Source organism: Notamacropus eugenii, chromosome X (assembly GCF_028372415.1).
Source record: "Notamacropus eugenii isolate mMacEug1 chromosome X, mMacEug1.pri_v2, whole genome shotgun sequence".
In the NCBI taxonomy this organism is placed as follows: Eukaryota; Metazoa; Chordata; class Mammalia; order Diprotodontia; family Macropodidae; genus Notamacropus; species Notamacropus eugenii.
This window is the reverse complement of record NC_092879.1, coordinates 100,779,836-100,804,372: the sequence shown is the minus strand read 5'-3', so window position 1 is coordinate 100,804,372 and position 24,537 is coordinate 100,779,836. Positions and strand designations below refer to the sequence as shown.

Sequence of the window (24,537 nt, the reverse complement as noted above, 5' to 3'; positions counted from 1 at the left end):
CTTGCCTTTATGGGGACCACACAACAGCTCCTCCTCTCCAGAAGCTTCCTCTGTACAATGTGGGGTGGGGGGTCAGAGGATATAGCAGGTGCACATATATGTAAATGCCAAGGAATTTAAGGAGGTGTGTTGCAGGGAGAGAGGAGGTCAATGAGGAGGGGGGGAAGGGCATTTCAGCAACAGAGTCTGTGTTGGCCGTTGTGGCTAGAACGTAGAATGTGGGGAGAGTATAAAGCTGCAACAAGGCTGGGAAAGGCAGGTGGCGTCAGAGTGTGTGTGTGTGTGTGTGTGTGTGTGTGTATGAGAGAGAGAGAGGGAGGGAGGGAAAGAGAGATTTAAGTCTTTAATATTGAACATTTTTAAAATATTCTTTCAATGAACCAAGAATGAATACTAATTTTGTAAAAACATATACATAGAAAATTGTGTTCTCCATTTGAATTCTAGAGGAAAAACAACCCAAATAGGGCGTCTAGAAATTCGAGTTTTCACTTTAATTACAAGTATTCCTTTAATTTAGTATTAGCAGCTGGAGTCAGAGCTGGGCACTAGTGAGGCACCTCCGCCTTCTCCCCTTATCCTCATCTGATTATATTTGATGTGAGGTAATAGAGAGCCACAGAAGATTGCTGAGCTGAGGAATCACCTGGTCACGCCTGTGCCTTAGGAAGATAACGTCAGCTGGAGGCAGGCTGATGTCGCCAGTGGGCCAGCAATGGAGAGGTTATGGTTACAATTAAGTTTATGGCCCTGAAGTCTCACACTCAATGCACTGGGAACATGGGGGTACTCATAACAGAAATAGGAAAGTCTGAATGAAGGAAAATTTAGTGGAAAAGAAAAATGACTTTGACTTTGAACATGTTGAGTTTGAGGTACCTGTGGGACATCCGGGGGAGATGCCATCGAGTTCTGAGGAGAAATTAGGGCATACCTGGGAGTCATCCACATAGAATATTGAACATTAGAGAGAAGCGGACCCAGGATGGAGCTTAGGAGCCCAGCTCCACTTATGGGCAGGTAGGGAGAGGGCTTGGAGAAGCCAAGAGGAGGGTTTGCCAGAGGAGAATGGGGCAGTTGATGGTATCAAAAACCACAAAAGTGTGTGCTATTAGATTAGCCCTCATTAGGGAGGTCAAGGAGGCTGACAGCTAGGAAAGAATTTAGCAGCTGAGGGCTAACCTGGCACATAACAATTTCCATGGAGGGCTGGGTTAAAAGCTTCACAGCTCGCCTGCAGCTGTGCAGTGAGGGGAAGGTGAGCAAGACAAGCCCGAGGCTGGTTTCTTGGGTGGTAGAAGGGGCAGTGCCAGTAGGTCCAGGAGTTTGGCTATCATAAGAAGAGCTATAGGAAGATGGCTTGAGAGGTTGCCAGTATCTTCAGGGTAGGAGGGTTTGGCAAGGACCTGGTCAGTATTTGGCAGCTGGGGAGGATCCAGTAGGAAGCTACTGAAGAGAGAATGATGCCAGAGGAGATGGGGAATGATGGAATTAAAGGTACAAATGGGGATGGGGGCGGGTGTTGTCCAGGAGAAGTACTTGCCCCTTCTTCAGAAACTAAGGCAAAGCATGAGTGGGGGTGGGGGAAGGGACAGATGAATTTTCCAGGATTGAGGAAGGGAGAAGAGGGAACTCAAATGGCCAGCTTCAATTTTCTCTTTAAAGCAGGAGGTGAGGGGATGGTCTTGGAATGAGAGGAGGAGAAAGTAAGGCCCCAGGGATTGCAGAAGGAAATCAAGTAGGGAACCATGAAAGGCTGGCCCTAGCTGAGCAGGAGGAGTGAGCCTGCAGGAATGTGTAGCAGACCTTGTCAGCATGGCTGAGCACCTTCCTACAGCTCCATTTTCAGTACCACAGGACCATGAGTGGAAAAGGCCGATGGTGGGGGTGAGCAAGAATTGGAGGTTGTGATTTTGTGAATTGATGAGGGTAAGTGATTGAAAGAACTCACTTATAGGGTCAAGATTATGAAGAGATGAGAGTGAGAACAAAACAGGGATTATGTCATGGGAGAATGGGGGACAGAAGATCTGGAGATCAGGGTGGGTGAAAAGGAAAGGGAATTAGGATGAGAAGGCTTAGGAGGAGGGAGCTGGCTGGGGTCATATGATCAGAGAGGGCCTGAATCATGGAGGTGGCACATTTTGTGGGTGATGGCTGCCCATCCCCTTGAGTGATTGACATGGAGTGATGATGGAAATCCATGGGTATTGAGATAGCCCATGAACTGGGAGACCAAGGTGTGTGAGGGCACATCAGTGTGCCCACAGTCCTGGCACTCTGACTTGGAAGAGCAAGACAGATCTGTCTGGACAGATGTTGTGAGAGCCTCAGAGAAGGTGAGGCTGGTGAGTAGTTGGCCTGCCTCTTGGGAACCTTAGCTGCCTTTAAGGTTCAGGCTCTGCTTCCTGTGTGAAGCCTTTCCCAGGGGCCCCCCAATCCCCCATGGCCTCCTCCTCCAATTAGCTTGCATCTACTTCTCTTTCTCCGAGTTGGAAGCCCCGCCCACTCAGGGACTCTGAGCTTCGGTCAATCTCTTTGCAACAGTTCGTGGTTTCACCCTCTGGTACCCAAAAGAACAATTTTGTGACTTCTCTTCAGCCCCCAACTTTTGTGTGCCCCTCCTCCCCAAGGGTGCTCTTCTCCATGGCATGGACTCCAGGCCTTCAATTCCTCCTAAGCAGTGTCCCCCAGAAGGGACCACAATGCCCCTGAGGTGTTCCAAGCAATGGGCTTCAGGCTGACTGCTCTGAGGAGCTTGGGCCTGGCCCTTCCAAGCATCCTCTCATTACCTTTCCTCTCTGGGCCTCCATTTCCTCACCTATCTAGAAAAACAAGCAGCCTTCCAGCTATTGACCTGAATCTCTTTACCATGTCACTGCCAAATTCCTCAGAAAGAGTTGCCTCCACTCCCTGCCTCCATTTCTGCTGCGCACTCACTTGTGCCTCTTTGAAGCCTTCATTTCCTTTGGCAGGTGCCACCCCCCAGACCATGCCCTGCTCCCCCAAGGGCAACTCAGGTGCTTTGTCCCAGTTGAATGTCCTTGCTCTGAAGGTAGAGGTGTTCTCCCTGTTGTTTCCATGCCCCCAGTGCCCAGCCCAGTCCTCTGCTCAGGACACTTTATGTCAGAATGAGTAAGTGGAGGCAGCAGAAGACTCCCAACCTTCTCACAGACCCTTGGCTAAGCATCTTCTTTGCCTCGTTCCTCTCCCTCAGCCCCAGTATGCAGTTAGCAAACTAGTCCTGGGCTCCAGAGCTCCTCTTCCCTCTCCTCCAGGCTTCTCCAGTCCCTGGTTCCTGCTCTCATGTCGCCCATTTTGGTCCGCCCTTCAAGGCCCAAGGTCGGTGCCCTGCCTTTCTGAAGCTGGCAGATGTCCCGGCCGGTGCCCCAGGCCACGCTTCTCAGCTTTCTCGTTGCAAAGGCCTTTCCTTCTCACTGGTCTTTTCCTCCCTTCTTGCCTCACTAGCTTGTCAGTTTCACACGCTGTCTGTCTTTGCATCCCCATTAAATACTGAATTGTCGAGTCAGGCAGGCAGAAGAGGAAGAACAGACAGACATGATCCCCCCAGATGGTGCTCAGCCCTCCCTCTTCCCCCAAAACACCACCGAGGTACTGGTATACAATCAAATCTAGGATCCTGTGTTAACGCCCCCCCATCACCAAGGCAACCTGGACTGGCTGCCTGGCAACAGGGCTGCCCTCCCCCCATGGTCCTTACATCACCTCATATTTGCCCCTTGGATAGGTGCTCAGTGTTGGAAGTGGGGGGGGGCATACTCTGTGATTTATGCCAGGTCCTACCCACATGGGTACACAAATGCATGTGTGTTCACACACACAAGCATAACACACACACACACACACACACACACACACACACACACATACCAAACCCACAGCAAAACCCAGATTTGTAGTCCTTTCTCTCAAGCGGTTTTGAGTCGGCCTTGGCAGTGGTGCTGGCAGAGGAGTCCAGGAAGGGCGTGGTCTAGAGCATGCAGCGCCCAGTGCCCCATGCTGACATCCTGGCTCTCCTGGCTCTTTTCCATGCCTGGGCTCATCTCCCTTGGGAACCCAAGTTCCCCCCAAGACCCCCCCCTAGGGACTCAGTACTTGGGATGAGTGTGTCAGATACATGCCAGCTGCCACACCAGGGCCTAGGGGGCATGTTTTGCTGAGTCCCCATCCCAGCCTTGCTACCCTCATCACATCTCCTGGATTCCAGCTTGGTTCTTCCAGTGGATAGTGTGGGCTGATTCCCTAAGGGACCCTCCCACTGCAACTTTTCCCCTAGTGCCTCAACACTCTGAACTACCTCCCTGGCAGAGGGTATGGCTTCAGCCCTGTCCTCCCCATTAGCTATGGTTACAGTGGCCAACAGAGACTTAGCTCAATTCAGCTCTTGCCATCTTGCTTGACTACAATCAAACCACCAACCCTGTGGCCCACTTTGGCCTGCTGTGCTCCCCTTGCCCATCCCCAACCCCCAGGGTGTGATGGCTAGGCAGCTCCTGTTTCCTGCTGTCAGCTGAGGGAAAGACTTAGAAGAAGCAAGGCCATATACAGGTAGAGCGTGGACAAGGGGTAACCCTCCAGCAGACAATAGCTGGTTTGAGCTTGGTGGCCAAGGAGAACCCTAGAGAAAGGTCTCTGAATTGCTGAAGAGTTCCTTAGCTTGAGCCAGACTGTGGTGGCAGCATTGGCCCCGGAATGGCTGGTAGAATGGAAGGAGCACGAGAGGACCTAGGTTTGCATTGTACCACTTCTTATTTGCTGACTGTGTGACTCTGGACTAGTGTAGTAGGTTTGGGATTCCTGCCTTGAGCTACCTCCAGGAAGCAGATGGACATGTCCATACAAAGAGGATACAAAGTTGGGTCTAAAGAAATGAGGCTTCTGGCTCATCAGCACTCCCACTGGATAGCCCACAGATCTTGGGCTCAGTGTGCTTCTAAATGGTGATAAAGGCCTTCCAAGCACACCAATGTCAGGGACACGCCTATGGCGAGGCTCAGGGGTTGTGCTCCTGGATGCTCGGCATTCACTCTAGCTTCTGTTATGTGGGCCTCAGTTTCTTCATTTGTCACTTGAAAGGGCTGCTTACCATCTTCTGATTCTCAGACTTTTTCCCCACCAAGTGAGATTTCTGCCTCTGGAACTCCCAAGGCCCCAGTCCCCAGGAGGCAGTCCCCCTGCTGGAGGGCTGGCAAGGGTTCCTGCCTGAGCTTTAGCACCTGTGCCACAGTCCTTTTTGGACAAAGACCACCAACTGAGGCATCGGACGTTCTGACAGCAGATGGGGCGTTTTAGGCCTGGGGCCAAGCAACCCTCATCGCCCAGTCCAAGGATGGCCTTGTAGCCCTTGTTCCCACCCAAGGGAAGCCTGGCATGCCTGCGAATCAAGAAACATCCTGCACTGAACCCAAAGTGGGCAGCTGTGTGGGGAGGTCAAAGTGACTGGCAGCAGGGCTGGTTCTGTCCTGTAGGCAGCTGGGCCATTTGAATAGATTTCACACAGGTTACTGCTCCCCGTGTGGCTAGGGAGGAAGGTACCAAGACAGCCCCATTGTGCAGGGGAGCTGACCAATCTACCACACTGGCAGCCTGGTCCATGGGCACATCCCCAGGAAAGAGCCCTTCTTGCCAGTAGAAATCTGGGTCAGTGTCCTCAGGGGCACCTGGGCTTGGAATAATTTCCCCAGGCTTCATGTTGGCTGTGCAGGGAGAGGTTCCTAGCCAAGCCCCCATGGTCCTACATGTTTGAGGGCATCAAGTCAGGTGCCACAAAACAGCTCTTGGGCTCCCTCACCGTGACTGTACCCAGCCCCAGCAGCCAGCTGGTGGCCGTGGGCCCCAGTGCTGCCTTCCAGCCAGAACACTCTCCTCCTTGTCCTTCAGGTGGCCCCAGTGGCCTTCCTGTCTTTGCTTGCTAACCTGCTTCTTGCATCTGCCCTTGCTTCCTTGGGACACCCCGCCACGGTTGGTGTCGGTTTTCATTCTCACCGCGCACTGGAATGTCTGCTTGGCCCCCTCGCTAGGCCTTCAGCATCCTCCTAATGACTTCGCACTCACTGAGGCAGGGCCCCTCCCTGTTTCCCAGGTGTGCCCTCTGAATGACATGATGGAATTAGCCACAGGATCTTGGGACATTACTTGCAGGGGGCAGGGGAGGGGGGCCTTTCTTGGTGCTTGCTGGCTGCTACATGCTTTGGTACACGCCTTTGGTGCTTGGGTGGAAGACACTAGCCAAGGATATCAAAAGAGAGGGGAGAAGAGACCAAGTTGCCCTTGAAAATGTGGCCTGCATACTCTAAAGAGCTGAGGAGTGGGCCTCTACAGGCCTGCAGGAGGGTCTCATGGCTCCATTTCTTTAAGGCTCTATGGCTCCAAGGAAAGCATTTCCACTCCCCATCATTGACACATAGGGAAACCGAGAAGTAAATATGCCTGGGGAGATTCGACTCTAGGTCCTCTCACTTTGGAACCTCTTTCTTATCTTCACATCCCTCTTGGGAAAATGGGAATGAGAATCATGGCGGGCCTCACCTCACTGGTAGAAGGGGGCTGTGTGCATGTGCGTGTGTGTGGGGAGAGGGCTTGTGCATGAGTGGGTATGCGTTATGTGTGTGTACCTAGGTATGGGTGTGTTGTGTATGTGTATGTGTATTGGTATGTGTTGAGTGTGTGTGTGTATAGGTGTGAGTGGGTGTTGTGGGTATTGTATGTTCATGTGTATATGCATGAAGGTGTGCATGCACGTGCATGTATATGTGTGTTGTGTGCACACATGTGTGTGGGTGTGTGTTGTGTGCGCATGTACATGTGTGTGGCTGTGGTGTGGGTGTGCACATGTGTATGGATATGTGTTGTGTGTGTGCGTGGGTATGGGTGTATGTTGTGCGTGCATTGTGGGGGAGGTGTGCTTGTGTGTATATGTGAGTGGGTGAATGTGTGTATGTATGGGTGTGTATGGGTGTGTGTTGTGTGTGCATGCACGTGTGGGTATGGTATAGGTATGCACATGTGTGGATGTGTGTTGTGTATGTACATGTGTGTGGGTGTGTGCTATGTGTTCATTGTGTGGGGGTGTTGTACGTGTGCGTACATGTGGGTGGGTGTTGTGTGTGTACATGTGTATGGGTGTGTGCTGTGCATGTGTGTGCACATGTGTATGGGTGTGTGCTATGGGTGTGCATGTGCACGCCTGGGGCTGACGAAGCAGCCCTCCCTGATGGGGTACCCAAGGAGCCTTGCCAGGCCAAAGCCTCCTCCCCAGCTCCCAGCCTGGGGCATTTCCTTGCCTTTACTGCCATCTGTCTGTCACATCCTGGGGCTGCTGCCTCTCTGCAATGCAGCCAGGTGATGGGCTGGGCTTAGCAGCCGCAGACAGGAACAAGATCAGGGTGTGATCCCTTGGGCTCTGAGCTAGCTGCTCACCTGCCTCACTCTGGGGCCTCGGCCTCCTCCTTCTCTCCAGGATGCAGCCTCAGTTTCCTCACCAGCCTCCAGCCTCCCGCCTCCTAGGTACTTGCAAAGGGCTATGGGAGTGGGAAGTGCTGAGGCAGGCCTGGCCACCACTGGTCCAGCAGTGCAGATGGGGCCACCCTGGTGAGCTCACCACCAGGGAAGCTGGGAGCTACTGGCTGGCCTCCTCGTTTCCAAGGAGAGCCCCACGACAGGCCGTGTGTGATCAGTGAACAAAGTGTAAAGTATTTGATTGTGTCCCCCTGAGCCAGATCCTTGGCTCTGGCCAACATCCCTGCTGTCTCCTTCCTGGCGTAAGAGCCCCAGCCTGGGAATTAGGCCTCCTGTTTGGTTCCCACCCTCTAACCTGCCCCTGGAGGCCCAGCTGGACACAGGGTAGGCCAGCAGGCAGGCAGCTGGGCCTTGTCCTTCTCACTGGCCCATCAGCACTGATGGCTTACCCTCTAATGGGAGAGGCAGCTGTGAGTCCTCTATGATGTCAGGCTGGCCTTTTTCTCTTTCCCCCTGGTTTTGTAGGGAATACACCAGACCCATCCAGAGTATCTTCACATACGGGCAGTCCAGGGATCCCAGCTGGGAGTAGCCTAGGGAGCCAGTGCCCTCCTTTCTCCTGCTGAGACCCCTCCTAGAGGTTTCAGTGTCAGGCCCAAGTCAATTGTCACAGGTATATGTACACTGCCCCACCTCCCCCCAAGCACTCACGGCGTACACTCACACACACACACACACACACACACACACACACACACACACTCACACACTCACTCACTCACTCCCATTCCACCCAGGAGCCCCCATTGGGAGAGCTCTATATCACCCCTCCCTGCAGCCAGAGGCCTCAAGAGGAATAGGAAAGCACCTTGTGCTTGGAGGGAGGCATGTGCTCTCAGGGAAATAGATTTCTTAGCCTGAGGACCCCCACACATCTGCCCTCCTCCCCCTCCCCAACAGCCCTAACACATGAACAGAAATCCAGTCTCCAAGTTGGAAAAGCCCTTGGCCAGCCTCTGGCCTGTTTCACTTTGGGCCACTTCAGGCTGGGGCCCACTCTTGCCTCTCTGCTATTCTAGAAGCTTAGATCTGGAGTGTAGACCTTTGCATCCATTTTATCATCCTAGGGTCTGAGTGTCCAATGCGACATTGGGTCCATCTGCTCAGCCACTCTGAGCCTCAGTTTCCTCCTCTGGAACATGTGGCTAATAATCCTTGTCCTCCCTTGGCTCAGAGTGACTGTAGAGATTGTGTTTTTCCATAATAGTGTCGCTCCAATATGCCAGGCCGGGCCAGACTGGGCTCTTGGCCTCCATTTGCAACTCTCCTGGCATCTCAGCTGGGCCTTGTCTGTTTTTTGGGAGTGCATTCAGTATCCTGAGCAGCTCCCTTTAGGCCGTAGGCTAAGGGACCCCTGAGGACCGGAAGCAAGCCTGGGGAACACTATGGCTGTTTCCCAGCTTTCTTGCTTCCTCCCCTTGCTTGGGCCACTAAGCCAAGAGCCAGGAACCAGCCAGGAGGGCTGGGGCCATGTGTGGTTCTCAACTGACCTGAGAATGCAAATAGCCCATGTCAGCCAACCGTACCATTTGGTGAGAGCGCAGCTCAAGCACATTTCATTAGCATGCAGAGCACAGAGGTGCCTGAGAGTCATGCATGTTTTTAGAGTGCTGCTGGGAGGAAACTACAGATGAATATCAGCCACGGTCCTGGCCTGGTCCTCAGAGAACTGGGAAGATGAGACACGTACACGCCGGAGAGCTTGCTGTTGGCCTAAGTCACAAGGCAGAGAGTATGCTCGGTGCCCAAATGAAGGTGGAGACAGGCCAGAGGGGCTCTAGGGTGGCCCTCAGGCTGAGCAGAAGTGCTGAGGCAGAGGGAGATGGGAAGGGCATGGCAGGGGGGAGCCCACCTGGAGCAGAGGCTTTGTTCTATCACAAACCATGCTTAGGTTGGACGGGGCCTGTGAATGTCAGGAGTATGGAATTCAAATGCAGTTCATCTAAAATTGATAATAAGTCTCCTGGATGCAAGGTGTTGTTCCAGGCTCTGGAAATGCAAAAATAGAAGCGGCGCTTGTCCTGTTCTCAAGGAGCTTACTGAGACTTGCTATTTAACTGTTCACTAAGGAGCCACCAGAGCTGGAATTGGGGGCAGCATTGAGCAAGGAGCAGATATTTACCTGGGGGTGAGGAGCAGACATTCCACTGAGGCAGACAGAGTCTGGGTTAGGTCACAGCTTGTGGTGGTGGTGAGAAGAGGGCAGCAGCTCTAGAAAATGGGGTGGTGTCTTGCCAAGTGACTAAGGCCAGGGATGGATCCCTGATGCCTTGAACACTGAGGAAAGGGGAGCGGGAATGAGGGAGCTGCGCCACTCACCACACCAGCTCACTCTTGTGTCCTCTGCCCCTTTGCAGTTGGCTCTGCTGAATTTCTTCTTTCCTGAAGGAAGGCTCCCCCATGAAGAAGAAAATAGACATGCTCAACGCAGCAAGAGGAGCAAAAGCGGCGAAGCAGCGGATGGTAAGGGCCCCTGCCCCCTCCCCCTCCAGCAGGTGTCCTCAATGTCGTCAGGCCATACTCCGTCACCCAGGAGACCAGGCTTGCTGACATAAGCCACTTGGTCCGAAGTCCACATGTGAGCGGGCTGTAGGAATCTCATCATCCAATTAATCATATCTATTTGCCCAATAATCACTCATTGATCCAAGGCTGCTCCATGACTTCTGGAGGTGGTCACAGGTTGACCAATGTTATTGGTGAGCAGGCAGTTTGACCCTGTCAGTCCCTTGGTGCCTAAGTGGCCGGTGGGCTGCATCTGTCCCACAAGGCCACATGTGTAGTCCTGTGCTGCCAAGTCCTTGACAGCAGTGGGGGGGAGGGAAGGCTCTTAGCCCTTAGCTCTGACTACTTCAGTCACCATCTGTCAGGAGACCGGCAGCTCTACCAATTGGCACACTCTTTAGTGGAAGGGCCCTGCCCTCGGGCTGCTGCAAAGGCAGTATCTCAGGGTGGCATCGGCCATTCGTGCACACCTAGGACTCTACGAGGTAATGTGGCTATCTCAAATGAAAAAATGAGCCTTTTTTCAGCTGCCATTTGAAATGAGGGAGCCAAGGAGGCCAAGGTGAAGGAAAGCATTTGTGAAGGCCCGAGCTGCAGAGGAGAGGCCAGGGTTCTGTGAGCAGGCACCAAGTGTGCAGAACTGGACCAAATCTATGAATGATGGGCAGCGTCAAGGGGGAGGATTGACTAGGGAAGAGCAGACAGTGGCGGTGTCCAGCCCTCAAATAGTGTGAGCACTAAGAGGGGAGTCACAATATTTGGGCTCTAGTCTCATCTCTCACCTGAAGCGTAGCACATCATTTCTCTCAGTTTCCTCATCTGTAAAAAGGGTGGCTTGGAATCTTTGACCTCAGAAGTTCCTTTGAAGGATGGCTTTCTGGAAGTTGTTTTCCAGCTCTCCCCCCTCATCGGATAAAGGTCATAATTACTGATAATCAGGATGATAAGAATAGCAGCTGACATTTCCGGAGCACTGTAAGGTTGGCCAAGTATTTCCCATCCACCCCCTCATCTGATTTCTGCGGAGCTCAGGGGACGGGGTGTGTGGCGGGGGCAGATCCGCCAGACGAATTGATCTGACCAACAAGTCAGTCCAACTGAGGTAAGGGGAAGGCAAAGCTGTGCCAAGAGAGAAGTCATCTTGCTACTGGTGGCATAAATACTTGGCTCTCCAGTCCAGACCTATGCATCTTAATGGCCTGTGTCTAAGAATAATCCCTCTACTATTAACAGATAAGAGCATGAAACAGATTCCAGGAAAAGCCCAAAGTACAGCCAGCTGCAGGAGGCAAGGAGCTGTCCAGCTCTCTCAGTGCCCTCAGCTGGCCCTTTAATTGGACCCAGCTTCCACCCTTGGCCACTTTGCCTCTTTGGGGGTATCCAACTGTGTCCTGGAAGCAGCTGGCACATTTCTAAAAGTGGCTTGAACATGTTCAATTTAGGAGACACATCTGTTTACATCAGTTTTGAATCTCTGACCATTAAAATATCATTATTAACCCACTCATTAAAGTAAAATACAAAAACCTCATTTTGAGAGAGGGTCTGGACTGCATAAACTCTGAAACTCAGAGATTTATTAAGTACCTTCTGTGTGCCAGGCCCTTGTGCCAGGCACTGGGGATATGAGCACAGAACCAAAACTGGCCCTACCCTCAAGGACCTTCTGTTGGATCAGAGGAAAGGGCACATGCATGTCTATGCAGATGAAAAGTGATATGCTTGGAAGGGGCGCTGGTAAATGGGAGGGGGCTCAAACTCAGCATCACACAGGAGGGGGAGTCTTTAGCTAGCCTTTGAAGGAAGCTAGAAATTCAAAGAGGTTATGTGGTCCAGTAATGCTGTGTGGCTCATACGTAGAAACAGAGATGGGAAATAGAACATTAAATTAAGAGGGTCAGTTTCACCGAACCATCAGGTACTGAAAGGGGAGTCATTTATGATAAAGGCTGGGCCTTAAATGCATAACAAAAGAATTTGAATTTGATCCTGAAGCTTCATGAACAAGTGAGTACCGTGGTCAGAAAATCACTGTAGCAGCTACGTGGGGGCTACTGCAAGCCATGAGAGGTGATGAGGACACCTGAGCTGGAGAGGTGGCTGTGTAAGTGAAAGGGCAAGACTTAGCAACTGATTAGAGCCATGGGCTAAGTGAGGGGATGACAGCGAGGTGGCAGGGCTGGGTGACTGGAAGGCTAAGAGGGAAGTTGTGAAGATGGAAGGCTTGGGGGGTAACAGGATGAGTTCTCTTTTCATTTTGTTGGACTCCAGATGGCTACAGGACATCCAGCTGGAAGTGGTCAATAGACAGTTTTTTTTACCATGGGCCTAGAGGTCAGGAGAGAGGTTAGGGCTGGAAAGAGGAACCTGAAAATCATCTGCATCAAGATGATCATCGATCCATGGGTGTTTGAGACCTTTAGGAAAGCTTCCCTGAGTAAGTTCAGCCACCCACTTGAGAATTCCCTTTGTTCAGAGAGAGTTGGGATCATGGGCTCCCTGCTTGTCCACTTTCCTTCTATCTCTTGCTAGCCCACTAGGTCCTCAAGACCTGGGACTAGGTCATATCCTTTAAGAGCCTCACAGCACTTGGCAGAGCTGGTGACCTCACATTTGCTAAATGCAGAAATGAGTCAATCCCTGACAAGGCAAGCGGGGATTGGGGCAGATGACCTGAGAGGGCCCATCCTGCTCCAGACAGGTCCTGAGAGGCAGCGGGATCTGGGGGCCTTGAGATAACAACAGGGCTAAGAAGACTTGCTCTGCCTACCTTACCAGGGTGAAAGTCTATGTAAAGGTCAACTCAGTTTGATGAGCTCTGGGATGTTGTGGTCTCTGCCTTGTTGCATTTGAGTCCTCAGTCCTAAGCACAGGGCCTTGCATGTAGACAGCAAGCATTGCATCTTTTCCTGGGGAAGAAGCAGAAGCTCATCAGTGGGAGGGAGTCCAAAGAACTGAGTTCTGATTACACACCTGTCAGTTCTCAGCCATGTATTTCACTCACACTGGGAGTCTCAGTTTCTTCCTTGGGATGAGATGATTAGACCACATCCTTTCTGCTGTACCTCCTAGCCCTGGCACTCTGCTTACCTCCTTTCTTGATGCCTCGACCCCTTATCATAGCTGCCATTATGCCCAGCCAAGCCTCAGCCTTGGATCACTCCCAGCATTCATCATCTCCACTCCTGCTACTAAATGAAGAAAATTATACAACCATTCTAACTGGGTCCACCGCACATTTCTGTTACACAACTTCACCTGGGTCCTTACTACTGCTAGGCAATCCTTGCTTATTAGTTTGCTCCCCCACTCTCTGCGGAGACTCTTCCAAACCTTTTCACCCCTCCTCAAACCTCCTCCTTTCTCTCAGCTGAGAACGTTCCTTCATGTTTTACTGTAAGCTGCCCCTTCTCCCCTCTTCCTCATCTCCTACCATCTCCTCCATCACCCCTGTCTCACATGAAGAGGTGGCCTTACTCCTTACCAAGGCTATCCTCCTCTCTAACAGCACAAGCAACCCCATTCCATCACATCCCCTCCAATAGATTCCCCTCCCCATCATCCTCTCTCTCTCACTCACTCATCTTCAATCTTTCCCTGCTTCCTGGTCCCTTCCTGACTGCTGCCTAACATGTCCAGGTCTTCCCCATCCTGGGAAAAAACCCCTCACTTGACCCTTGCATCCCCACTCACTATTGTCCCATATCTCTTCTGCTCTTTGTAGCTAACGTCCTTGAAAAGGCCAGTAGGTGCTCCAACTTCCTCATCTCACCTTTTTCTTAACTCCTTCCAACCCATCTGCCAACCTCGTCATTCCACTGAAACTGCTGTCTTCAAAGAGATCTTGGAGGTGCCAGATCCAGTGCTCATTCTTCTTGGTGGGATCGCTCTTTGTCCTTTGATCATCTCTTCTCTAGGTTTTCAGGATACCCCACTCAGTAGCAATGTGGGGCTATGAGAGCTGGACTGTAAGGAAAGTCACACTGATGTTCCAGGGAGCAGAGATGGCCCCAGCACTTCCCAGGTGTGACCTAAGAGCTGCCGAAGAGAACATTCTGGATAAAAGGAGATTTTTAAAGATGATTCTTTACCTTGCTCACCAACACTTAGAATTCTTGTCCCCTGACTCTGTATCAAAGAAAGTAACCCTTGAGTCCTTTTGGCTCCCACTGAGGCCATCCCTGCTCCCTGGATCATCAGTTTGGCTGGAAGCTGGTCTCCAGTCTGAAGTCTCTGCCACAGCCCAGGGCTGTTCTGCCTTCAAGTGTAGGCCAAGGCTGATGCCTTGTCCTCATTTAACCACAGGAGAAAGGGCCTATAGTAGGAGGGAAGACAGAGACTAAGCTGTATGCCAGTGCCTCCTCCAAGCCATGGCAACATGGTGTAGTGGGAGGCGTGCTGTTCTTGAAGTCAGAAGAGCCCCGAGTTCCAATCCTGCCTCTCATACCTACTAGCTCTGTGTTCCTGGGAAAGTCTTGGCCTCTCTCAGCCTCTGTTCCTCCTCTGTATTCCCCTCCCCCCCACCAATGGCCTGCCACCAGAGTTAGGCACAATGGCAGCTCCTGTCTTCTCAGACAGCTGTGGCCACAGCAGTGACTCAAGCTCCCTTTGGAGCTCAGCAGATGTTTCCTAAGCACCTGCTGAGTCAGGGTTGCTCATGACAACTAAAAGGCAAAGAAGACAAGTGCCCAAAGCCCAGTAAAGTATCCAAGCTAAAGCTTCATGACCATGTTTTCCACTTTACTCCATCTTTGACTAAGCTTTGTCAGATCATAAAACTGAAAACCAGACTCTGCTCCAGGCCTGTTCAAAGCTCCATGACAGTGAAAGCCTTCTCTCCCACCTCTCTTGGGAAGTGACCTTCCACCTCTGACCTCCTGCAGCTCTCTTCCCTCTGCAATTATCATGGGCTGTTGGGCATTCTAGGTCTCTGTGTTTATGCCATTTCCTCTTACTAGACTGGAGCCTTGTGGAGGATAGGGATTGTGTCTTAAAGCTAGGAGCTCTCCCAGCACCTAGGACAGTTCTCCCAGCAGGCACCTAGGTTTGCTTTCCTTCTTTAATCATCCCATTTGGCCAGTGGTCCTCTTTAGTCCCCAGCTGCCTTCTATTCGCTCCCCTGGACACTGAATGGCAGGGTCAGGCCTATTCAATGAATGGGCGTTACCTCACCCTAAGTGAGTGCCTGCAAAGACCTTGGCCTAAAGGGGCCAAGGTCTCTTAGTGCATCCTGGGTCATCTCCAGTCATCCTGAGGAATATCAAGTCACTGGATTCAGATGGCTGTGGAGGAGAAGTGAGGCTGGTGACCCGCACAGCCCTCCCTCACTGAAAACAAAGTCAAGTGCAAGTCATGTCATCATTTCTCTGATGGTGTGGTCTTCTTCGGGAAAGAAGGACGAACACAACAACCAGAGGAGGAAGGGAATAAGCATTTCTAGAGCACCTACTATGTGCCAGGCATGTATGCTATGCACTTTTTTTAACAATATGATCTCATTTGATCCTCACAACAACCCTACAAGGAACATGCTATGGTTATTCCCATTTTACAGATGAGGAAACTGAGGCAAATAGAGGTTAAGTGACTTGCCCAGGGTCACAGAGCTAGTAAGTATCTGAAGCCAGATTTGAACTCAGGTCTTTCTGACTCCAGGCCCACCCAGCACTTTATCCACTGTGCCACACAAGCTGTATATAAGGTGTATTCCTGTCCATTTTGCTATCCCATGAAGTATAATGGTGCCAGGCCTAGATTCTAAAGGTGCTTGGGAAATTGACCTGTGGGGGATGGGAAGAAAGTTAGGGTACTCCAGGACAATGAAACCAAACAAGCTGCCTTACGTGGGTTGACTATTAAGCAGAATTGGCAATGGTGCCCTCCACCTGGAAGCTCAACAGTAGAGTTGTATACATGCCAACTTGAAAACCCTTGGTGTTCAAAGGGGGCCAACTCTTGCCTAGATGCTAGACATGGTCCCTCTGCCAGCACTAGTGTTTTGCTTTGTTCTAGTATTTAAGGAGCCTTCCAAAGGATTGGAAATGAACATTCAAGTGGGGTGGGGCATGACTAGACTTGGAAGTCTGCGTCCTGCTTCCTGTCCACTGTGTCTACCACACACCATTCATGTCCTTGTCTTAGCCATGCCCTGAATGCTAGCCTGCTCATCCCTGGTGCTGCACCCCTGTGACTCTGTTGGGTCCGATTCTAAAGCACCATTACCTCCATTTACTTGTTCCAGCCCAAATGCGGGTCTCTCTCTCCTTGGAAGCATTCCCTGAGCTCCCCTTCCCTCCTGGCTGCTCCTTTGGTGACTTTAGCTCTGGACTTTCCTCCTCACTTCTTCTGCTGTCATCATCCTGATGTTGATTCCTCATATCATGTGACCATGTGGCTCTTTGTCTTCCTTTTCTGGCTCACTCCCATCAGCCATCCATCAATAAGGCCATCCCCAATACCTCACTATCTCTTGAAATTGTACCATTGATAAGAGCCAAAATTTGAAATGCCCCTCACCAGCAGCAGCCTCCTACTCATCTAGCTACCCGAGATGATTACAACAACCACCTCCTTGGTTTCCCTCTCTCAACTCCCTCCCTTCACTATCTGACTCCATGGTCCAGACAAACTGGTCTTTACGCCGTCCCTCACATCTCCATGCCTTTGCAGTGGCTACCTACAGGAATGCACTCCTGCCTCACTTGCCTCTTAAAATCCCCAGGTTGTTCCGTCTCCTCCATGAGGCCATTCATGACCCCCAGCTATTGGTGCCTTGCTCATAAATTTTGTGTTTGCTTGGGTGTGTGTGTTTTGTTTTGTTTCCTTGGAGCATATCATCTCTGTTCCCACTACTTTTCTGCTGGCCTCTTTGACCAACTGTTCCCTATTTCCCATCCCCTTCATGTGCACAGTCCCCACAGTTCAGTTCTTGGCCCTCTGAGTATCTCCCTTGGCAACTAGTTCATTCCCATGACTTCATTAACCCTGCTACGCCGATGACCTCACATTCATGCCTCAGACTCATATCTCCAGCACCTGCCTCTCCCCGCAGCGTGTCTCAACCCAAGCTCATTATCTCTTTCTCCAGAAACCAATTCCTCATTCTGCCTTTTCTTTTTCTGTCTAGAGCCCCGCCATTCATCCTGTCTCCTCTCAGTGTAACCTTGGAGTTATCTTTTCCTCTGCCCTCTCCTTCACTCACCTCTCATGTCCAATCAGGTCCCAAATCTTCTCTCTTTCATAGCTGCAGTATTTTTCATTCACTATCTAGTAGCCAGCTTGGGCCTGACGTGAATACACTAGCTGGCATCCTTCTTGTCAAGGATCCCCACCCCCGCACAATAGAATCCGCAATCAAATACTTCCTCACTGCCAAGAGCATCCACAACATTCTTTTTTTCCTGTCATCCACGACACATGAGTCACCTCCCCGATGAACCTTAATCCACACTCCTCCTGTACTTTCCTTCACTCTGTTAACATTACCCCAGAGTAGCCCCATATCCTTTTGAGCTCAGCTTCCCATTTGGGGCATGCTTCTTAGTTGCAGATCCTTGTGTGCCCTCCTCAGCCACCTACCCTTCCACTCATGCCTGTGGCAGCCCTTAGTGGCTCACTACTACCTGGGAGGTAAAGCTCAGATTCCTCTACTGAGCTTTCAAGGACTACTGTAACCTTGACCTTTCCATATGAGTTCAGATGGCTTACCTCCATGAACTTACCACTCCTGCCAGACTGAGTTGAGACTGAGCCCCCTCCCCCATCAAAAAAAACACAAAAAACAGGCCTGAGAAAAAGTAGAAAAAAGATCATTGAGGATTGTGGGACAGATTTAGTCAAACAATTGGTTTGAAAGGTGGATGGCAAAGGGTAGAGAAGTGAGTGGGAGGTGAGGAAATGGAGAAGATCTATTGAGAGGTCCTTTTCTAGGTGTCTGACTTAGGAAGGGAGGAGAGATAAAGGACAACAGCTTGAGGGGATGACTGGCTGAAGACCTGGGAATGCCCGCAGGCATCAGGGAAGGAGCCAGGGAATGAGGAGATATTGGAAAGGAGAGAAAGAGAAGAAAAGCTTGAGGGGTCAATGCTCCAAGCCTCCACTTTCCACCTTCCCATTCCCTTCACCCAGTAATCATGTGCCATGGCCCTGGCTGGCTTCTCCCAGACAGCATCCTCAAATGTCACACCCTCGCAGGGAATAACTTTTTAACAAGCATTTATTTAGAACCTACTATATGCCAGGTCCTGTGCTTAGTGCTTCCTAATATTATTTTATTTTATCCTTACAACAACCCATTTTATGGATAAAGAAACCGAGGCAGCAGTTAAGTGTCTTGCCCAGGGTCACACAGCTCAGAAATGTCTGAGGCTGGATTTGAATTTGGGTCTTCCTGACTCCAGCTCCTGCCAATGCCCTATGCACTGTGGTACCATCTTGCTACCTCTAGGTCTGACCTGGTCTGATAAGGTCAGCCCTTATTCTGAACAAGATGCTTCTGTAACAGAGCCTAAGATCACATCTGTCTTGTTTTATTTGGCTCACATCAAGCTCACAGTCCCTTAAACCCTGCCCTCTGACCTTTTTTTCACATGAACTGTGGTCCCTGAGTATATTCCCATCATCTTGTGTGTAGTAAATTCTGGGTGAAACTGAGACTGGCATCTTGAATCTCATGGTAGCAAAATTTCCTCACTTGGGAATTCCCTGTATCACTGGAACATCTAGGTGGTACAATGGATAGCATACTTGGCCTAGAGTCCTGAAGACCTGAATTCAAATCCAGTCTGAGACATGTAGCAGCTGTGTGACCTTGGGCAAGTCACTTCACCTCTGCCTGCCTCAATTTCCTCAGCTGTAAAATCAGGATCATTAATAGCACCTCCCTTGCAGGGTTGTTGGGAGGGTCAAATGAGATAATAATTGTAAAACACTTAGCACATAGTAGGCACCCAACCAATGCTTGTTTCCTGCTTCCCTTCCATTGAAATCACAGGTCCCTTCCCTAACTCTGCTCCCTATTTATAAGACAGTCTTAGGGCCACTCACCCTTCCTCCATCCCCAGTGGCTTGGCTCTTTCTACAATCAGGAGTCAGAGAACAGAGGCTTCCTGCAGCCAGGTCCCTAAGGATATAGCAGGGACTTTGTGCCTCAGTTCCTTGTCTCTGGTGGTCTGGCCCACCTGCTGCCCCTTGGCATCTGCCCCACGTAGGTGTTTTCACAGCCTGGTCTTTGGTCTCAACCCCATCAACTGCTTCAGATTGCCCATTTTCTCTTCTGTAAAACAGTGATGAGGACCTTTAATGGTATGGTGGGCCAGTGAGCAGACAAAGATGAGAGACCTACAAGGCAGCAACAGGGAGTCAGTGGGGTCAAAAGGAGCCAGCAGCCCGAAAAAATGAGCACCAAAGCAGATGACAGGCAGCAGCTGGTCAAGGAAGTCTCAGAGCTTGAAAACTGAGCAGGGTGTATGGCCCGCCCATGGCAGCTGGAGGAGCTAGGCATTTGGATGGTTCCCATTCACTTCTCCTGCTGCCCGCCTGAAGGACAAGCAGCTGTGGCCAAGTAACTGCAGGGCATCCAGATGTTCAGGCAATGAATGTGACCATGATGCCTTGGGGCTGAGCAGGGAAAATTGCTGTGATCCAGCGGGATAAAAATGCACGCCAGAGCCTAACACTGAGCTGGTGGTAGAGTTTAAGGTGTGGGGGAGTTGGACCAGACCTGGGGTTTCATCACCCCCTCTCCCAAGGCAGATCTGCAGCTTGGCTGCCACCTCCAGCCAGTCTTAGAAAGCCAGTATGTGCCCCAGAGGGGCTTGAACTGAGTCTCACTGACTCAAGCCTGCTCTCTGTCTGCCATGCCCACTGGCATCCCAGCATGCATCCACTGGCATCCCAGCATGCATCCACTGATCAGGGCAATGCCCTGGAGAGGAGGAACACTACTTGGGGGCTCTGAAATGGCCAGGCCAGATGAAACTTCCTGAACAATAGGCCCAGAGCAGCTCCATCATCAAGATGCCTGCTATCACATAGAGGTATGCTGAACAGACTCAGTATTGCTGATGTTTAAACTTTCAGCTAACCTGAAACCTAATTATTCACAGAACTCATGTGTTAGATGTGCCCCCATTCCCCCAGTGAAGTATAATCATTGGGTTCTGGCTTGGTTAGAATGGAGGAAATAGGAAGAGGAGCTACAGATTCAAAGACTGAGGTGATCATGGAGGTTCCCTGTGGTCTGGGGTTGGGCAATGGCAGACCACCTGAGTGTGGCTGACAGTCTCTCAGAATATCCTGCTCACACCTTGGACCAAGATTTTCTCCCCTTTCAACCCAGTCACTTGAGGGTTTTGTATTTTTTAAGTTTTAGATTACATGTCTTGCTTGGCAGTGGAGATCAGGAGGAAAATGGGGCCTACTTTCCAGCCAGCTCTGCTGGAACAACCTTCATGCCAGATTCCATAGAAGGAAATGCTCTACAACATTGAGACCTAATAAAGGATATCAAGAAGCTAGCTGATGAGTGATTTTCAGACAATGGGCTAATACTTCTCTGAAAATCAATGAAATAAACGGGTGGGAAAAAAACGTTCTGGAGTAAGAAGAGCCTGGAGTACAGTCAAGAGAACTGGGATTTGCCAGTTATTAGCTGTAATAAACCATGACTAAGTCATATGACCACTCTGCACCACAGTGCCCTCCTCTGTCCGGGACAAACTTCTGCTAGCAAATCTCAAAATGCCAGATGAGCGTGGGTCCGTAGCATCCTTCCTGCTGTATGGTAGAACTTGACATTTATGCCACTGGAGGGAGATTTCTTCCAAACTCCTGTCTCATCATTTCCGTTTATCTCAGTGGGTCAGTGGGGTGGGACTGGAAAACAGCAGGATGGTTTGTGTTAAGAACTAAGGAAGTCAAACAAAAGGGTAACTTGACACTTCAAATGTGTAAATTTAAATGTGTGCTATCGACCAAGTAAACGACAAGGAACCATGGTATTTAAAATGAGTTCCATGATGACTCCAATCAACCAAGATCAAGAGGCCTTGTCTCATGGAAGGGGAATGGGGCGGGCAGCTAGAAGAGAAATTGAGCCAGATTTGGAGTCAGAGGCACAGCCTCTGTGTGACCTTAGCCAAGTCCTTTTCCCTCTCTAGGCCTCAGTTTCCTCCTCTGTAAAATGAGAGGATTGGACTCTTTGACCTCTAAGATCCACCCCCTAGCTCCAGATCTCTCGTCCTATGACCTAACACTTCAGGGATTTCAACAGATGGAACACAGAGGGCCAAATGGGAGTGACTTCCCTGTCTCATCTCCAGGACTAGACATCACAGTGAAAGGGTGTGGGCCTCCTGGCTGTGGGCCTAGAATGTGTCAAGGGCCAGCAGTGGTCAGGGGGGAGGTCTGGCTTCCATCTCCTCAACCAAATGAGTGTGGGAACATTGTTCGCTGACAGTTTTGCTATGGCCCGATGTGTTTGCTGCACTCCAGACTCAGCTCCAACACTTTGCTGAAGCTGTGAGCTCCTGGTGGGGAAAGGAGAAACCCTCTTCTCACAGCATGGGTCACACACCCTGCCCACCTCCTCTTTCCTGGCAATTCTTGGCCATATCTTTCCAGAGAGGAATCACCCCACTGGAGATCTTGTCTCACTTCTTTAAATGTTTTGTTAATACTTGGACTTGATACTGTCTAGGCACAAAGAACTAGAAGAATGGCAGGCTCTGGTGTAGTGACTCTGTCAGAAATCCCACTTTAGGCACAGTACTGACCACTGCTAACCTCAGTTTCCCTATCTTTCTAGTTGGGGATGGGGGAACATTTGAGCTGAGACTTGAAGGGGGACCAGAGACACTACCGGGCTGAAGTGAGAAGGGGGAGGCCCAGACTCCCCAGCTTGGCTAGATCCTAGATCCTGGAATACTTGTGGGCAGGGGGAATAAAGTGGGAAAGGTCTGGGAAAGGAGGAAAGGACCAGGTTGTGAATGGAAAAGCAGAGGATTTTCTAGGTGATCTTGGAAGCAGTAGGGGGCCTCTGGAATTGGAGTCGGGGATGATGTGGCTGGATTTATGCTTGAGATAAATCCCTGTGGATGGGGGGGAGGAGTGGAAGATGGACTAGAGAAGGCAGAAATCGGGGACAGGCAGCCCAACCAGCCAGCTCCAGCAGCAGCTCTGAGAGAAGGGAACAAATGCCAACACTGTGGCAGAGATGCCAAATGAGCATGGCACTTAGCATGGTAGTGCCCATGACAGCAATGACGAAGTTGGGAGGGGAGGAAGTTTTGGACATGTTGAGTTGAAAATATCTACAGGACATCCAGTTTGAGATGTCCAAACAGTGATTGGAGAGGAGAAATTGGAGGCCAGCAGAGTGACTCCACACTGCAGTCTATCCCCTCACTCCTGCTAGGATCGTCCTCCAAAGGCACAAGTCTGACCACGTCAGCCCTCTGCTCGAAAATGATCAATTCCCAATGAACTGGCCCTGGCCATCAAGGCCCCCTCTCCAAGTTGGCTCCCACCTGAGGTTTCAGCCTTTCTCCTATCACCCCTTGCTTGTTTTCTCCTGGCTCCAGGTATTCCTTCAGACTACACCTCCCCCATGCTGAGAAGCCCTTCTTCTTTCTCTCCCCCCACTGAAATCTTCCTTTTCCTTGGTCAGCCTCAGTTCAGCTCCTACTTGTCCCCAATTCCCACTCCTGACTTCCTCTGGATGGCTTCACCCTTAACACATTCATCTTTATAGCAAGCTTCTCTACTCCCCCTCCCACTATTAGAGCATAAACTCTTGAATGGAGGGCAGAGCCTGTGGCACTGTACACTCAGAGCAGAGATCTGCACCCAGTAGACACTTAATGCTTGTTGAATTGAATGACACACATACCTCAGTGCTGGACACATAGGTGTTCAAGTTTTGTGGAATTGAATTAAATTGTAAATAGGATTATTCCACTCTTGAGTCCAAAAGCCTGACAGCTCACTACAGAAGACAGTGTCTCCTTCCTCTCCACAGAGGGGACCAGCAGTGCCAAATGAGGCCTTGGTAGTGAAGACACAGTCAGTGTGGTGGCTTATCTTGCTTAGCTGTACTTCTTAGGGACAGGTCTATTGATAGAGTCATTGAGGAGAAACAGTGCTGCCAAAAAAGGCACAATAAAACTTTTACAAAAAAAGAAAAGGGCTTTGGGGAGGCAAAGGAGTGGGTTTGTTTAGAGATAAGAAGGTTAAAGGAAGCAGAAAGTACCTCATAACTGTCTAGCTTGTGCTGAATGATTCAGGGCCCTAACAAGGAAAACTCAAAGAAAAGGCAATGGCTTTAAATGGCAGCAGGAACAAGGAGAATTCAGTGCTGGAACCCAGGAGGCGGAGGCAGCAGCACAGGCAAGAGTCCTCAGTCTCCTCTGATATGGGTACCCCCCACGTTCTGTCCTCAGCCTGCTTCTCTTTTCACTCTATATTATCTCACTTGGTCAACTTGTTAGCTCCTATGGCTTCAATTCTCATATGTACGCAGATGATTTCCAGACCTATATATCCAGCCTTGGACTCCCCACTGAGCTATATAGTCACACATCTCCAGCTGTCTATTGGACATCTCCGACTTAGATGTTCCATAGGCATCTCAAATTCAATATGTGCAAAAGAGAGCTCACGATCTTTCCCCAAGCGTTTCCTCATTCTGAACCTCCCTGTTACTTCAGAAGACACTTCCCAGGCCCTCAAACTACCAATCTAGGGGTCATCCTGGATTCTTCACTATCTCTCTCCTCATATCCAAGCTGTTGCCAAGGCCTGTCCATTTCACCTCCGCAGCATCTCTGGTCCATTTCATCTCTGCAACACCCCTTGTTCATTTCATCTCTCGACCACTTCCCCTTATCTCCTCTGACACTGCCCCCACCCTACTGCAGGCCCTCACCACTTCACATCTGAATTATTGCAATAGCTGCCAGGGCTCTGCCTGCCTCCCTACTTCAGTTCATCCTCCATTCTGACACCAAAGTGATTTTCCTAAAGTATAGGTTTGACCATGTCATCCCCTTCCTAAAGAGCTTAGTGACACCTATGACCTCCAGGATCAAATATGAAATTCTCTTTTTCGTGTAAAACCCCTTCCTACCTTTCTAGTCGCACTGATCTATTTGCTGTTCCTTTCACTCAACGTTCCATGTCACCTTTCAGTGCCTTTGTATTTGCTAGACCCCATGCCTAGAATATTATGCCCCTTCACCTCTACCTCTTAGACTCCTTCTGGAAGAGGCCTTCCACTTCAGAGTGCCTTCCACCTCCTCTACCATCTTGTATAGACAGACCTACTTATTTATGCATTATCTCCTTCCTTAGACTGTGAGCTGCCTGGGGGTCATGATAGCATCTTTGCCTTTCTTTGTAGTCCAGGCTTAGACACAGTAAATGCTTAATAAATAATCACTGATTCTCTTACAGAGGTTGGGGAAGGGAATGGAAACTGAGCAAGAGCCAACCATC

General features: G+C 50.4%; 1 protein-coding gene across 5 annotated transcripts in view; it reads left to right on the top strand.

Moving 5' to 3' along the window:
* EDA (ectodysplasin A) overlaps window positions 1-24,537 on the top strand; it is a 174,291-nt gene that overhangs the window by 124,442 nt on the left and 25,312 nt on the right. For all 5 annotated transcript variants that reach the window (XM_072626295.1, XM_072626294.1, XM_072626296.1 and 2 more), the window contains exon 2: window positions 9,897-10,002. In XM_072626295.1, the coding sequence (XP_072482396.1) occupies window positions 9,897-10,002 (106 nt within the window). The remainder of the gene's footprint in view (window positions 1-9,896; window positions 10,003-24,537) is intronic.